The following is a 14703-nucleotide window of genomic DNA, read 5'->3' as shown; positions in this document are numbered from 1 at the left end:
TTGGTCTTGTTTCGCATTATGATTGCAATTAGGGGGAGCATAGATGGTTTGATTCAATTTCAAATCAAAACTTGAAACCTACCTTGTAATGTCAGTTCTACGGTTTTAGAACAAGAGCCTACCCTGTCAATATCAGTTTTGCTCTTGGCAGTATGGGTGTCAATGGACCAGTTTTGTACTGGATCCCGTCCAATCCAAAATCAATTTGGATGGATTGGATGGACCAACAAGACATATTGGATTGGATCAATCTGGTTCAAAATATTTATTAAGTTGGATTAGACCTGGTTCATTCGTAACAAATTTATATTGGATTGGGTTGGATTAAGCCAATATATGATCCATTGATATAAGATCAGAATATATATATATATATATATATATATATATATATATATATATATATATATATATGTCAATGGACCGGATTTGGGTTGAAACCAATCTAAATCAAAATGAATTTGAATAAATTGGACGCTCTAGACATTGAATTGGACCGATCCAAATTGGTTTGGTCCAAAACATTCATTGGATTGGATTGGACGTGGTCCACTTATAATGGACTCACATTGGACTGGATCGGATTGGACCAAATCCAGTCCAATTGACACCCCTACTTGGCAGTTCCAAGATCAAGTATATTCTAGGATCCACCCATAGAACATGTTCTTTAGAATAATAATAATAATAATTTTCTTTCAAAGCTTTGGCCTTATATAACAGTTTATCATGGACATTCCATATTTCAAATCCACATACTCATTCAATCTCAAAGAAATAAAACATAATCCATTTAAACAAGGAACAAGTTAATTAAGGTGTTATTTGGCAAGTCTTTTTAGATTCCCACAATTTAGATGGCCAAAAGATGTAATGAGCTTTTGAGGTCTTGCTTTAAAGTCATGATCTACATATTTATTAAATGAGAGATTTTAAGTGCATGCTTCGTTACCAATGGAGAATGACCAAAATTTAATCTTCTAAACTCTGAAAAGCCTGAAAGACTACATGAAAAGACTTACCAAATACCTCCTACGTTACAAAGAAATATAATGTTACAATCAAGGCCACAGTCGAGTAAGATACGTAACCCATAAAACATAATGCCATACAATCTACTAAGGTTAAGTAAGCCGGTTCTTCAGGTCAATTTGGGTAATTCCCCAAAACCCTGGAACTGGCTTGGGTTTCAAAATAGAGTGGCCACTCATTCATAGAAAAGGTTAATTTATCAGCTTCAATTATTTTAAAAAAAGTTTGATGAAGATAAATTAACTTGGCTTGGATAAGCTTCAGAATTTGTGTTTACAAAACCCCACTTTAAGAGCTTCATTTTTTGGGGTAAAAAGTATTTTAACTTTATATATTATGTATGAAAAAGGGAAAAATCTATGATACTAGTTGTAAAAGTTTTCCCCGTACAATGTGTTTCCAGTTCATCAAATGCTTCCAATACTTTTTGTCACATATTTTGTTTACCACGCACAGCCCAAAGCTTAAAAGCATCCAAGCAAAGACTTAGGGATCAGTTTGAAAAAAAAAAAAGTACAAATGGCAATATGTACAGTGCAAATAAATATATAAGGTTAAAAAATACCATTAAATATACAACATTTTGCACATTTAAATTCTTCCCAAACTGAGCCTTAACAACAAGAACGAGATTATTATGTTTCGTCTCAATGACATTATTCCATTCCATTACGTGCTTGGCTGACCTGAGATGTTTGTGTGGTAGGTTGGACTCTCAAGTCTCAAGGTTTCATCTATAATTAAGTTGTTTTGGTCACCCACTTGATGTCAACACAACTAACAGCTAGCAAATTAAATCTGGTTGGTTCTCCCAACATCAGGAGTGCATGAGAACCGAGGGAGGATTCAGGCAACGTCAAGCGGACTGAGATTTTGGGTCGTTTTAGTTTGGAAAAACAAAACTACTTAACGCTAATGGTAGGTACATTACTGGTTAATTATTAGTTCTGGTAATTAGAGAATTAATGGCAAAAGTTAAGATCTACTCATCTAGACCTGATCATGTTTACAGTTACATTGATTTTACCTAGAAAATTCTGTTCTGTGATTCATTTCAACTGGTCTATAGAGTCCAAATTTGGTGCGACGGAAGAGTGCCAGAACTGTATTTGCTTGAGATGGGATGAATCTCTTATGATATCGTTTTATTTTAATAACCAAAGGTATATAATTTTGAAGATTAAACCAGTGTGCATATTCATTGATTTTGGCTGCACGCTGCAAGTTAAATTCAAATGTCAACCAATCACATTAAAGATGTTGGGATGTTGTTTTAATTATTTTTACTATTTTAAAACTGATAATATCAGTTCATTTCGATTCAATTTTAATTCATAATTATAAAAATCGATGGTATCGATTCGGTTTAAAAAAAAAAAAGAAAAAACCACTGAACCGTGAACACCCCTATCACCGTCAACTACCAAGCACATAAAAGAGGCATAAATCCCGTGGTCAATAAAATTTCAAATAAATAACCCATCTGAAACAAACACACCGATTTCCACCCCGGGTCCTAAGCAAAAGACATTGCCTTATATAACGCCCACTTCAGCATATTCAGCATATTCTCTGCTTGACCCAATAATTTTGATGAAAATCAGAACTTGCGCGCAATGAGACTTGATCGAACAACTGAACAAGTTCCGCCTCCCTAGCTGCTTTCCTTGGATATTAAGAACTACTTTAATTTTCAAATTTTAGGTTCTCCGGTGATTAATTACAAGTAATAAAATAAGAATGGAGGAATGGAGGCAAGAATTGTGCTTGCCTTGCAAAAAGAAAAGAAAAAAAAAAAAGGACTTCTACTTTTGGAGATGCCACATTTATTCTTTAATTTACATGAAGTTGGCCCAAGATTCTATCCAACACTTTTTGGCAACTAAAATGGCAGTCCCTACTCTCTAAAGGATCCTCCTAGCAATAAGGTCGACTTTTGGATTGAGCCAGTAAATGCCAGACCGTAACCCTAAATATTCAGGTTAGGATTGATTCATAGGTCAGATGGGTCAATAGTTTAGCCACCTAGGTCAGTTGATCTTTAACCAAGTCAATGGCTTTTTACCAATAATACAGGTTTTAACCGTCTGGATCAACACTAGATATGAAAATGTAGGTTTAGTTTGCCTTCTAGTTTAGACCTCGATCCTTTTTCTTCGGGTTAAGTTGGCCAGTTTTACGGGTTAGGCAAGCTTTTTGTCAGCTCTAATATATATGTTTGTATGTACGTATAATGTGTGGTTAATTTGTATCCACTGATTGTAGCATAGACTATGGAGATGTTCAGATTATTTATTCATGACACAATTCCATCTGCCATGGATCGAATCATCCCTATAGGCATTTTAAAGAGAATGCATGATCTGATTTTAATGGACTATCAGTACATATCATCCAGCAAAGTTAATAAAGTTTTTAACATGCTTGTTTATCATTAATCCAAACGTCTACCTTTAATTTGGATTAATCTAGATATCTACTTATATTAAACTAGTAGGCCACCCCTGTGATGTACAGGAATAAGATGCTAGGGTTTATTGGGCTTAAAACTTATTGCTCTATAGGGTTATACAATCCGGTGGTAGGGATTGCAATCTTCCCCATTAAATACTCAGCCTCCCCAACCAGGTAGGGATGGGGATAGAGACTGCCTTAGCAGGGACAGGCCTAGTGGGAATGGGATTAATAGGGATACCCAATTGAGGACAGGCCTGCTAGTTTAAGAGCTTATTTATGAGTAGGGCTGCAACTTGGAACGAGTTAGTCGATCCAAACCCAACTCAAAAAAAGTCAGGTTGAAGTTTGTGTTAGGATTGATGAGTAGTATGAATCCAGTATTTTAGCATTATAGATTGAGGATGGGTTATGGTTGAAAAGTATAAACCCAATTTAACTTCAGGTTGGATTATAGGGTTGAGACCTTGGCCAACCTGACTTATGCATATGTGCATCAGTGCATCTATGTAATTATCTATATATATATATAGGCAATTTTGTGTTTAAACCATGATAACCATGCATGTCATCATAATAGAATGCTAAATTAATTAAACTAAATTGATCTCAACCTTTGAGGCTAGAAAATGAGCAAGTGAAAGTAAAGAAATCAACCCAAAACTTAGGGTTGGGGATTCATAATAAGGAATGCGAGGCACAATGCTTACAAAAAAATGAATACAAGATACAATATTATTAATATATATAGACGCAATATAATCGACGAAGTACTATTTCAAGATTCATGGTTTATGTACTTCGATTTGCTGGCTACAGTTTTCTTCTGTTCAGTCATCAATAGAATCTCTCTTTCTCAAATCTCAAGTACTCATTCACTATTTAGGACTGATCCACAGTGCAGACATAGACATGCATGAACACGTAACAAACAGGTATGTATCCATGTAGGCTGTAGCTACTCAATACATACGTATATGCAGCATGGCCAATCTAGATCGACAAGTATATATCATAGCTTCTAACAGGCATGTTTTCATGTAGTTCATTATTATTAAACATCAGAGTTTACAATATTAGAGACCATATATATTAATGTAGCTTACATGTAATAATACACGCATATATTCCAACTTTGAGTATATATATATATATATATATAAACTATTTAGACACAACATATAGGTAGTTATTAATTAACCCCTGAACATACGGCAATAGTATATCAGTTGGGTATGAGTTTAAAAGGAGGCTTCACAAGGGCTGGTGCAGGATCGTAGGTGCCATAATCTTTTGAGTTAACTCTGAGAAGCCTCTCATGAACGGCAGCTGCTTCGTTGTTGTGGTGCAATGATTTCTCTGATAGTTCCTATCATGTGAATGCATGGAGAAAGTTTACTTAGAAGTTAATGAATGTGTATAATAAAAGGAAAATGGTAATATGGAGACGTTTCATTAGCAACTCTGCAATTATTTTATGGATCGAACCTGTGGCCCATGTTATGATTCCTACGTACACCAAGCTGTGTGACTGTGAGGCCTTGGTTCATATATATATTTAGATGAGATGGTAATGATGCTCCTCAGTGGCATACAGGCCAGAGAGAGAGAGAGAGCATAATTGCATAAAGCTGGTAATGGTGGCGGTGGCCGGTGGTGGTGTGGTGGCGGTGGTGGACTACTGGTGGGATAAGAATAAAATATAAATGCATGGCATTCATGTCATCGATCAAATACTAATTAATTAAATATAAACAGCAGCAGTATGGTATGGACTAGTGATCTTGGGAACAAAGAAATTCTTGATTATAGTATAGAGTGTAACTATATCTTTAAAATTTAGTTGATATTAATATTAGGTACTGAAAGAAAAATAAAATTGGAAATCACAGTTAAATTAAGCATATAAACGCATACCTCACTAGCTGCACTCACTTCTGTAACAGGTTTATCCATGAACTCTCGACCTGCAACAATCAGTACACATATTAACTAATGAAGAATTACAGAAGATTGATCAAAAGGTTAGCATTTCAAGCAAACCATCCCGAGTTTCTCAATCAAGAGGGAAGAAATGTGATATTTACTCCCATACAGCTATAATTCAAAGCACAGGAAGATGTAAAAACTTATGAAAAGAAACTGAACACAGGAGTTATCTAGAGACAAGATAGCTTCTGAAAACGATTACTTTCTTGAAACATTGTTAAAATATATGTTTACTGGTTGTATATATATATATCTGCCAACTTATATAATATTGGTGCAGAACTCTCAAATCATAAAGACAAAACGAGAGAGAAACCAGAGGTAGTTGATACATAGGGATTAACAAACAAGCAAGCAAAACAAGAATGATAGACTTGAAATAATTTATACTTCTATATATATTCATTTGCTTATATAAGTTCACTCATTTCTTGGAGTTGCACTGACCAATAATAGTAGAACTGATACTTTGGTTTGTAAAATATTGTCTATAAGCTAGTAATGTTTAACACTTCAATTGCAAACAATGCTTAGAAAAATATTTGCAAGACCCAAACTGATTCCACAGTTATTCAGCCCGACGTCCAGATTTCTTCTGGATATACTTGGCAAATGAAAAACAAACCAAATCAAGGTTTATCCAGCAGAACAAGTAGTAGTTGTGTTATACTACTTGGGTGCAAGATATTCATATACAAACCTACCTGCAAATGTAATTGAAATCAGTGAAGCTGAAACAAGGAGGAAGAGGAAAGTAATCTTCTTGAGAACCATGATACCCACATTAAGCAACTTTGATCTAGCTACTCAGCTCTCGTCTAAGTAAAGAATCAAGACAGAAAAAGATGATCCCTTGGTACATTTTAAATAACTTTTACTCATTAGTGGCAGCCTCAGGAATGGAATTGAAAATTGAAAGTTTATGAGAGACAACTCAATCTTCTATGCTTTGTAGTTTAAAATTCAAAACGGAAGGGTGAAGGAGACCGCTTTTTGTTTGTTGGGGCACCAGCTCTAATTAATAAGGTAGTGTATTTATATAATTATTAATTAAAAAATTAAACTTTAAAAGACATGCTGACTCGGATTCATAAACTCCCAATAGAAAATTGGAAATTATGCAAATGCCCTCAAAATTATGTTTCACTCTTATTTTATACCAAACCAAACATAGGACAAAGTTGAGGTCCTAAATTCTGCTTCTCTCTTATTAAGCTTGTAACTGAAACTGAGGTCCTAAACTAGGTATTCACGCCTCCTCCCCAAAACCCATCGGGCTTTAAGCATTAGACAAGCATAAGCCCATTTGTACCTTTTTTTGAAATGTAATTACTATAATAGGGGCGATGAGTATCAAACACTTAGATCACTTGGCCAAACAAGCCTTGATACCATCTTATCTCAAGGAACTATTCAACCTAAAAGCTTAAATTATTAGGTAAAATCTTTGAATAGATATTTAATTATTTTCTAATAAGACGATTGTCTATATTAGATACGGGGCTACACTAACTGTGGATGCCCTCTCATCAGCCCTCACCGTGCTTATATATTTTGAGGAGATCAGAACTACCCACCATTGATGCACCAAAAACTGGCATGCACAAATGAACTCTAGCCTTCTGGTCCATGCTTGCTTTAGCTCCTTTTGGAGACACCCAGTTGATAAATAGGGCTGATTAATTTGGTCATCTTAATGAGCCAAAAAGTGGCTCTTCTTATACTAGTATTAAGAGTACAAAACCACTTAAATTTATATATAATAAAGAGAAGCATGACAATTGAAGTTGCTAAACTGAATTACACTATTTTGTCTTTTTGTGAATAAAATAATCAGATGACATAATTTTTAAAGATATAATGGTCTAAACAACTTCAATTTCAGCCATTAAGCAACTAACAACTTTCTTAAAAACTTATTCATTAAAAGACAAAGCAATAAGCCTTTCAGTTTTAACACCTTCAGCTGCTATCAAACAGCCCCTCAAAAGTGCTGGCTAGAAAATTGGTGGCATTGGAGTGGATGGTTGATGAGTAGGGATTTGTTTTGTCAGGCCGTGTTCAAAGGATATCCGGGTAAGCATCAAATAGCTTTATAGATGGGTAGTGCTTCCAATTATCCCTAAAGACAACGACAACCCACCAAATACCACTGAAAGGACAGTAAGTGGAGAATAAAGAGACGCACTACTAGGTTTAAACAATTCATTTTTGTTGTCCGTTTGAGATAAAGTATGGTTGAGAGTTGAGACAGATCCCCTGAGCCTGGTGTGAGTATATCTTCCCTCTATTTATTTGCAGCATCCAATTAATTAATTAACCATGCACCCATAAATTCAACAATTGGACTTCCTTTTTTTTTTTCTCTTTCCCCTTTTTCTTATTCTACTGGGACAAGTTTGGAAAACTTTGCTAAAGTCTCCTCATACTTAAAAGAAAAAAAAAAAACTTTAATTTCTTGGTTGATTAGTGACAACAACCTTATCACAATTACTATTGTGTTTACCTAATTGAGATTTGGTTGCTGTTTGTTGACCATTGGTTAGGCCAGATTGACATAAATCCTTCTGTGCCCCAGCTTTTGCTTTGGTTTATTTGGAAATTCCCAACGGATCAGATGGATCTTGTATTTAAGAAAGAAAATGCACCATACACATCATCTCTATTAAAAAGTAAAATTTTGGATATTAAGGGAGCGTTTGGCAAGTCTTCTCACATGGTGCTTGGGGTTTTTCAAAGTTTGGAAGACTTTTTTTTTATTTTGGCAATGAAAGACAGGAAGCCAGAAATACCTGCATCTCAGAGAATCCATACAAAACCTAAAACGGCCAAAAATCAAAAAGTTTATCCTTCCACTCCTAAAATATTTCATTTAACAACATGGCAGATCACAATATGCTCCAAAAAGTGCAGAGACTTGTCAAACAGCTCCTAAGTTATTAACGTAAAGAAATGTTGGGCCTAACTTAAACTGGTGGGCCTGGGCTTAAAATCTGATATGTGGATCACTAATTTGTGAGTGTGCTCATCTCACGGTTGCATTAAGATCGGTGCAATTTGAATATAATTGCTTAGATCTTTTAAAGTCAGTCTTGGCATTGGATCCCAACAAAGCGATCAGCAGAAACATTGTATGGAGTTCCTTTTTTATTTTATTGGCTAACATGATTGCATATAATATACCATAGTTTGCAAGGAGAGGAGATGTGGCAAACCAGCAATTGGAAAAGCCCACTTGAAGTGCATTTGGATTGCAGAGGTGTAATGGTAAAATTTTAGTTAATATTGTGCCCCACACTCACACACACAGAGGGTTGTAGACTTGCAATGTAAGGGATCATATTGTTGTGAGTTTTAAAAATAAATCAAACCGTCTGGTTTGAAAACAGATTATTTCTCAAAACAGAAACACAAGAAACATGTTCTTGGTTATGTGTTTGTTTTCTGTTTTCAAAATTAAAACAAAAAACGTGCTTTTGAATCCGACTTCAAAAACATGTTTTCATCTGATTATTCAACTTCATGCTTCATAAATCATGTGATTTCTATGCTAAAAAAAATTGTTTTTGTTTTAAAAGCCAACTTGTTTTCCTTCTGAAAACAAAAAGAGAGCTCGAGAACATGTTTTCATTTTTTTTGCTGATGTGGCAATTCTAAAAACAAAAACACTCGTGTTGTAGAATGCCCCCTTAGTGATTTATATTTTTAGTTGTTAAAATAATTAAATAACAAAATTTTCAAGGATACAGTGATCTACCCACTTCAGTTTCAGGCATTAAGGAGCCCAACCTCCTTAAAAAAATTTTCACTTAAGAAGAAAGCAATAAACTTTACAGTTCAGCATCTTCAGCTGTTTTCAAACAACCCCAGAGCAGGTTGTGATTTCCTTAATGGCTGAAACTGAAGTTGGGTTTGATTGCTATGCATTTAAACATTTGATCACTTGATTATTTTATGTACTAAAAGACAAAGTAATGACATTCAATTCAGCTGCTTCAGCCCTTACCAAACTGCCCCCTAGACTATTAAGATTCGGATCATTCTGCCAATTCCACTACAAATTCTTATCTAGCTAGCAAACAAAGGGTTTTTACAACTCATGATTTTCTTCACCCCATAAACTAGGGCTGCAAAAATAGGACCCGTTTGTCTACAACTAAATATGAGATGCAATATTAATTCATTCCATTTAACATTGGTTCAATATGTATTGCATTTTTACTTAATGTTGTCAAATCTAGATCAAATTGGATAGTTGAACCATTTGAACCAAACAAAACCAACCTGGAGCTTGGTTCTTGTAAATATTGACTTGGTCACATCTATTAAATATGTATTTATAAGTTTTATAATTAAGCTCATTTTGATGTAAAATAGCCTTATAATACATAATCTAGAACGATTTCTATTTTTATTTTCATTTTTTTTTTTGCATGAGAGAGTTGAACAGTCAAATTGTTCGATCCATGACCATATGACAAAAAATGTTCTTACCCAAGTCTTACCACATCGGTCTTGCTAAAAGATCATGTATTCAATTCTCAAACAATTGTCTTCAATTCATTTTATTCATGATGCATAATATTAAACTCATTTCAAGTAAGATAATATTGTTAATAATATGGTTAAAAGTTAATAAGGGACTGGCTCGATTTTTCAAATGCTCAATTTCATACATATTATACATATTGTACTTTTGTATTGGTGATTTTGGAAACTAGTATTAGGAGCCTGTTTGGGGTGCATTGTGTTTACCTGAGCTGTGGTGGTTGAGCAACTGTGTTCCAGAGAAGCTATTCAGAGTGGCTTAATACTTCAGTCGCAGTTCTGACATTTGGAAAACCTATATTGGCTTTATGGATTTTCATCAAATATAGCTTATGGTATTTCCATTTGGGGTCCCGATGAAAATGTCCCAAACAGGCACTAGTTGTTCAAAATTTTAAAATTTTAATATAAAAATTGACCATAAAAGTAGGATTATTTTGCACATATGACAAAGCATTTTAGGCTTAATTTGAAAAGAATACAAATACATACAGAACACAAGATTTTGCACTCTAGATATTTAACTTCATCCAAACTGAGCCTTGGGGCTGAATTTGTGTTTCCATGAATATAGCTAGGGTAGAGAGAGGAATTCAAAGACTCTTTTTCAATCCAAACTAGTTTGTTATCCTAAAATGCCATGGACGTATATATAGGGAATGTCAGTATATGATTTGGCTTGCAAACTTGTTCCCTAATAATATAATACTCTAATATTTTATATTTAATTTAATAATGATATATGCAATACTCATCATACCATGTCATAGGATATGTATTGATTTTCAAGGTTACCGAAGTGCCAAATAAGAAGTGTTGGGGGATTTGTATGGGTTTAAATGTTAGAAACCCTTCTAACGTTACTATCACCGAAAGACAGAAAAAAGTACTATAAAGCTAGAATCATAACTATATACAATACTTTGAACATTTGATATATGAAATTTGGATGCCGAGTATCATAACAATTACGGGTAAGTTCGGTTTGGGTTGAACTTCAATTATGCCTGTCAAATGATAGTTAGAGAACGTATGCATCACTCATTCATATTCTTAGAGAACACTTAAGCATCAGGATTAACACCACAAAAGCACATATGAGCAGGTCATAATCAACTCCTATGTTGTGATGAACCCGCAGCACACCATCACTTAGAACTCGCAATACATATCGCAAAACCGCGACAAACCTGCAGTTCACTGAGTCCAGTCAGCGTCCAAACTTAAAGAAACCATAATCATACCCATCCGAGGGTCCCAAGCCCACCTGAGTGTGCGATGAAACTACGCCCGCTAAGGCATGCGATGAACTCACAGCCCGCGAGCCCGCTTGTGACGACGGGTCAGAAGGGACACAGGCTAAGCCCATGGCGAGACCCGTGGACCCACGACAGCAAAGGAACTTGCGAGCTGCCACATGGAATCGGCGGAACGCCAACCGTCAAACGGTGACGTCACCGATGCCACATAGGATTAGTTATAATGCACAAAAAGGTAGTAGCACACGTGAGTAATGAGAGATCTCAAGGATAAGGAAAGCAAATCCTTGAGAAGATCCTCATGAGACATATGGCGATACCCCAGTAGCACATCCAATAATTGGCGGCGAATCAAATATTCCCTTCCCCGATACGAAGCGAATATCCTCATCTCCTACCTTTTAGGATCTCGGGATCTCCTCCATAAATAGAGATCTCCCTCGTATTAGAATTCATCGAATCCCAAGCATCTGTTACCTAGCACTCCCGAGTACACCCCGAGTTCTCCCATTCTTCCTGCACCCTTAACCCAAAGATCCTCATTCCTCTACTCACGAGACCTTTCTCTGTCTTTCAAAGAGATCACCTACACCCAAGCCTTACACCTACAATTAGAAAATCTGAGGCCTAATTCGACATCCGATCTGATTATCTCATATTTGAATGATCTATTTATATAATTAGATCGGATTCAGATGTTACAATTTACATCCGATTAATAATCGAATCTTATTCAGATTTGACTAAAATCTGAATTCTATTTTATTATAATACTAGTAGAATAGCTCGTGCAATGCATGGGGAAAACCAGTGAACGGTTAACCATATCCAGGTATAGAACTTACCAATGTGCTATGCTTGAATTTGAGTATTTTTAATGTATTAAAGGCCCATGATGAATAGTGAATCTGTTTATTTTTTTCTCTCATATCAATAAGCACATATGGAGTAGATTCATGCAATTATGTCAAAAATATTAAGCATACCTTCCCATATAGGGTCTTGGTTGGGAAAAGAACAAGTTCAACTGAATCTTGGTTGTAGAGTTGAGAGGCAACAATAGTCCCTTGAGGCATGCAGTTAATGTAAAGACTTGAGTCCAATACAAATGTCCAAGCATCAGAAATTATAAAGAAAATAACCTGAGATAAAGAATCATTCGCAAAAACAGTTCTTTTAGTTTAGAAATCTCAAAATATCTCAAAATACCAAATGAAAAGTAAATTGCACATAAAGAATGGGAAAAACTATAGAATTAATTCAAATGCCAACAAATCCATATTATCCAAGTATCAACCAAAATCTTTTGTAACTCAAATCAACCCATCCAATATCAAACAGATATGAAAACCAATCGGCATAGAAACTCCAATTTACCAAGGAGGATATGGATAGAGAATAGCATATTAATGACATTTCTAACAGGACATCTATGGCGTCAATTTGTAATTGATTCAGCCATGAATCTTCTTAAGAATTTGATCAGCTAATGGTTGATACATTCTTGTTACATTCTATATATCACAGTAAAATATTGATTCAGCCACCTGCCTACATACCAAAACATCTTAAGTATGGAGAACTCCTCTAATGTTTGTCAATGACCTTATACCAAATCAGCTTCCCACCAATTAACAATTTATTGTGGTCCAAACACTTTCAAGACAAATTTGAAAAAAATGATCCTATCATAAGTGAGTTGAGGATCCAAATTCTAACATCACAAGTGGTTTTTTAGTGTCTTTGCAATGTATGGTATATATATCCCAAAAACTTATCTTTTATAGATTGCAGAATTGGGCAAGGCTACTCTCTGTTAACAATAATTGATTAAATACCTAGGCATAAATTCAGCCAAATCCAAGCATTCATATCTAAATCACCTATGAATTTTTTCACCTAAGCAATAGCCCTTCAAAATGCCTAGGCAAGGCATTAACTACACTAAAAAATTTTTGGCCAAGTAATTGGATTGAACCTAGATAGAGTTGTATCCAAATCTGAATTTTCAAAGCTCAATATATTTGTATAGAATGAACATAAACCTACAAAATTAAACACAAAATAAGGTTTTTCATTTGCAGCCCTATGGCCAAGATAAACAAAAGTTAAGACAAGGTTTTTCATTTAGTAAAACTGTCAGGAACAAAAAAAACTTTGAAAAATTTTGGCAATGCATAAGATAATGGTTGATTCTTGACTGGTTGCATTAACACCAATTTGTTTGATTATTGAAGCTTTGACCCAAAATGAAACTAAACTTCAAGATGGAATTTCCCCAATTTTCATTTGTCCTAGCCTTGTAAAGTTCCTTATATCCAGCCTCGCATGCACACATTATTGGAGAACACCTAATAAACATTTTCCCTACATAAAAAAAAAGTTTGTTCATGTACATAACCATAATAGTACACTACAAACACACAAGCAGTTCTACATAGTTTAAGTACATAATTAGGATCAAAGGTAAGTAGTTCAATGCATGTTCCTATTTAATAATTCTTGTGCAATTTCCTCTCCCAATGAAGCCATGAACTATGCATCAGCTTGCCCATGACGTGTCTCTCCATCATCGTGCTCTACTGTCTCTACTTCCTCTACATTTTTATTAGGAACTTGCATATTAGATTTGTCCTATTCATTGAAAAGAGTATCAACTATTGATTCCCTTCTCAAATAGTTGTGGATAGCAAAGCAATGCAATGACTATGTCCCATTGGACGGGAGATTGAAAGGTGTCATCCGTTTAAGAATTAGAAACTGAGCTTTCAGAACACCAAACGATCTCTCGATTATATTTCTTAACTTTGCATGTGCCTGGTTGAATCGTTCTTTTTTCTTCCTAGCATGCTTACGACGAAAATCTGCTGCCTAATATCACACATTTCGATAGGGCCCGAGCGTAGGATCGCGTCACGGGTCGTTCCACGGCAGGAACCCCTGGTCTTCCCTTGCCTTTGGTCTTACGCACTGACCCTATTTTGCCTATCTAGTGGGTGATTTGTCCAAGAGACCACCCGAACTCTCCCTTGGGGTGATTTGTCCAAGAGACCACCCAAACTCTCCTCACTCTTTTCTTGGCTGGAAAACTGAATGCTTTAATTCGTAGCTCCTTAAATAGGAGATTACAAAAGAGAATTCCTTGTTGGATTCGGCTAGACTAGGGTAATCCAACTCAAACTAAAACTCCTAATTTCCTACTCAAACTAAAACTCATAACTCTTACTTAAGAAGATAAAATAAGATAAGGATAAGATAAGGGGTAAGGGATAAGGGATAAGGGATATGGGATAAGATTAAGCTGGCGGCGAGTTGGCATATTCAGATAAGGATGGGCCCACCCCTATGAGCTGTCGCGTGGGCCCCGCTCTTCTGCTGCTACCGGGTGCATGCGCGCGGCTCCTGGTGCCCTGCCGCGCGT

General features: G+C 35.5%; 1 protein-coding gene across 1 annotated transcript; it reads right to left on the bottom strand.

Moving 5' to 3' along the window:
• Nucleotides 1-4498: 4498 nt before the first annotated feature.
• LOC148803590 (protein CASPARIAN STRIP INTEGRITY FACTOR 1-like) lies at nucleotides 4499-6477 on the bottom strand. Its single transcript, XM_088896763.1, has 3 exons — nucleotides 6180-6477; nucleotides 5404-5453; nucleotides 4499-4855 (listed from the first exon to the last, which is right to left on the bottom strand). Exons 1-3 carry the CDS (start codon nucleotides 6247-6249, stop codon nucleotides 4712-4714), a joined length of 264 nt encoding a protein of 87 aa, XP_088752889.1. The 5' UTR covers nucleotides 6250-6477; the 3' UTR covers nucleotides 4499-4711.
• Between the last annotated feature and the right edge of the window lie 8226 nt (nucleotides 6478-14703).

Source organism: Nelumbo nucifera, chromosome 1, assembly GCF_055504915.1.
Source record: "Nelumbo nucifera cultivar China Antique chromosome 1, China Antique-T2T, whole genome shotgun sequence".
NCBI lineage: Eukaryota > Viridiplantae > Streptophyta > Magnoliopsida > Proteales > Nelumbonaceae > Nelumbo > Nelumbo nucifera.
This window is presented reverse-complemented; position numbering and strand designations above follow the sequence as displayed.

Coding starts and splice junctions, on each gene's coding strand:
- LOC148803590 (XM_088896763.1), bottom strand. CDS start 6,249: ATGGTTCTCAAGAAGATTACTTTCCTCTTCCTCCTTGTTTCAGCTTCA. Junction 5,454..6,179: donor GATTTCAATTACATTTGCAG/GTAGGTTTGTAT, acceptor TGATTGTTGCAG/GTCGAGAGTTCATGGATAAA. Junction 4,856..5,403: donor AAGTGAGTGCAGCTAGTGAG/GTATGCGTTTAT, acceptor TTCACATGATAG/GAACTATCAGAGAAATCATT.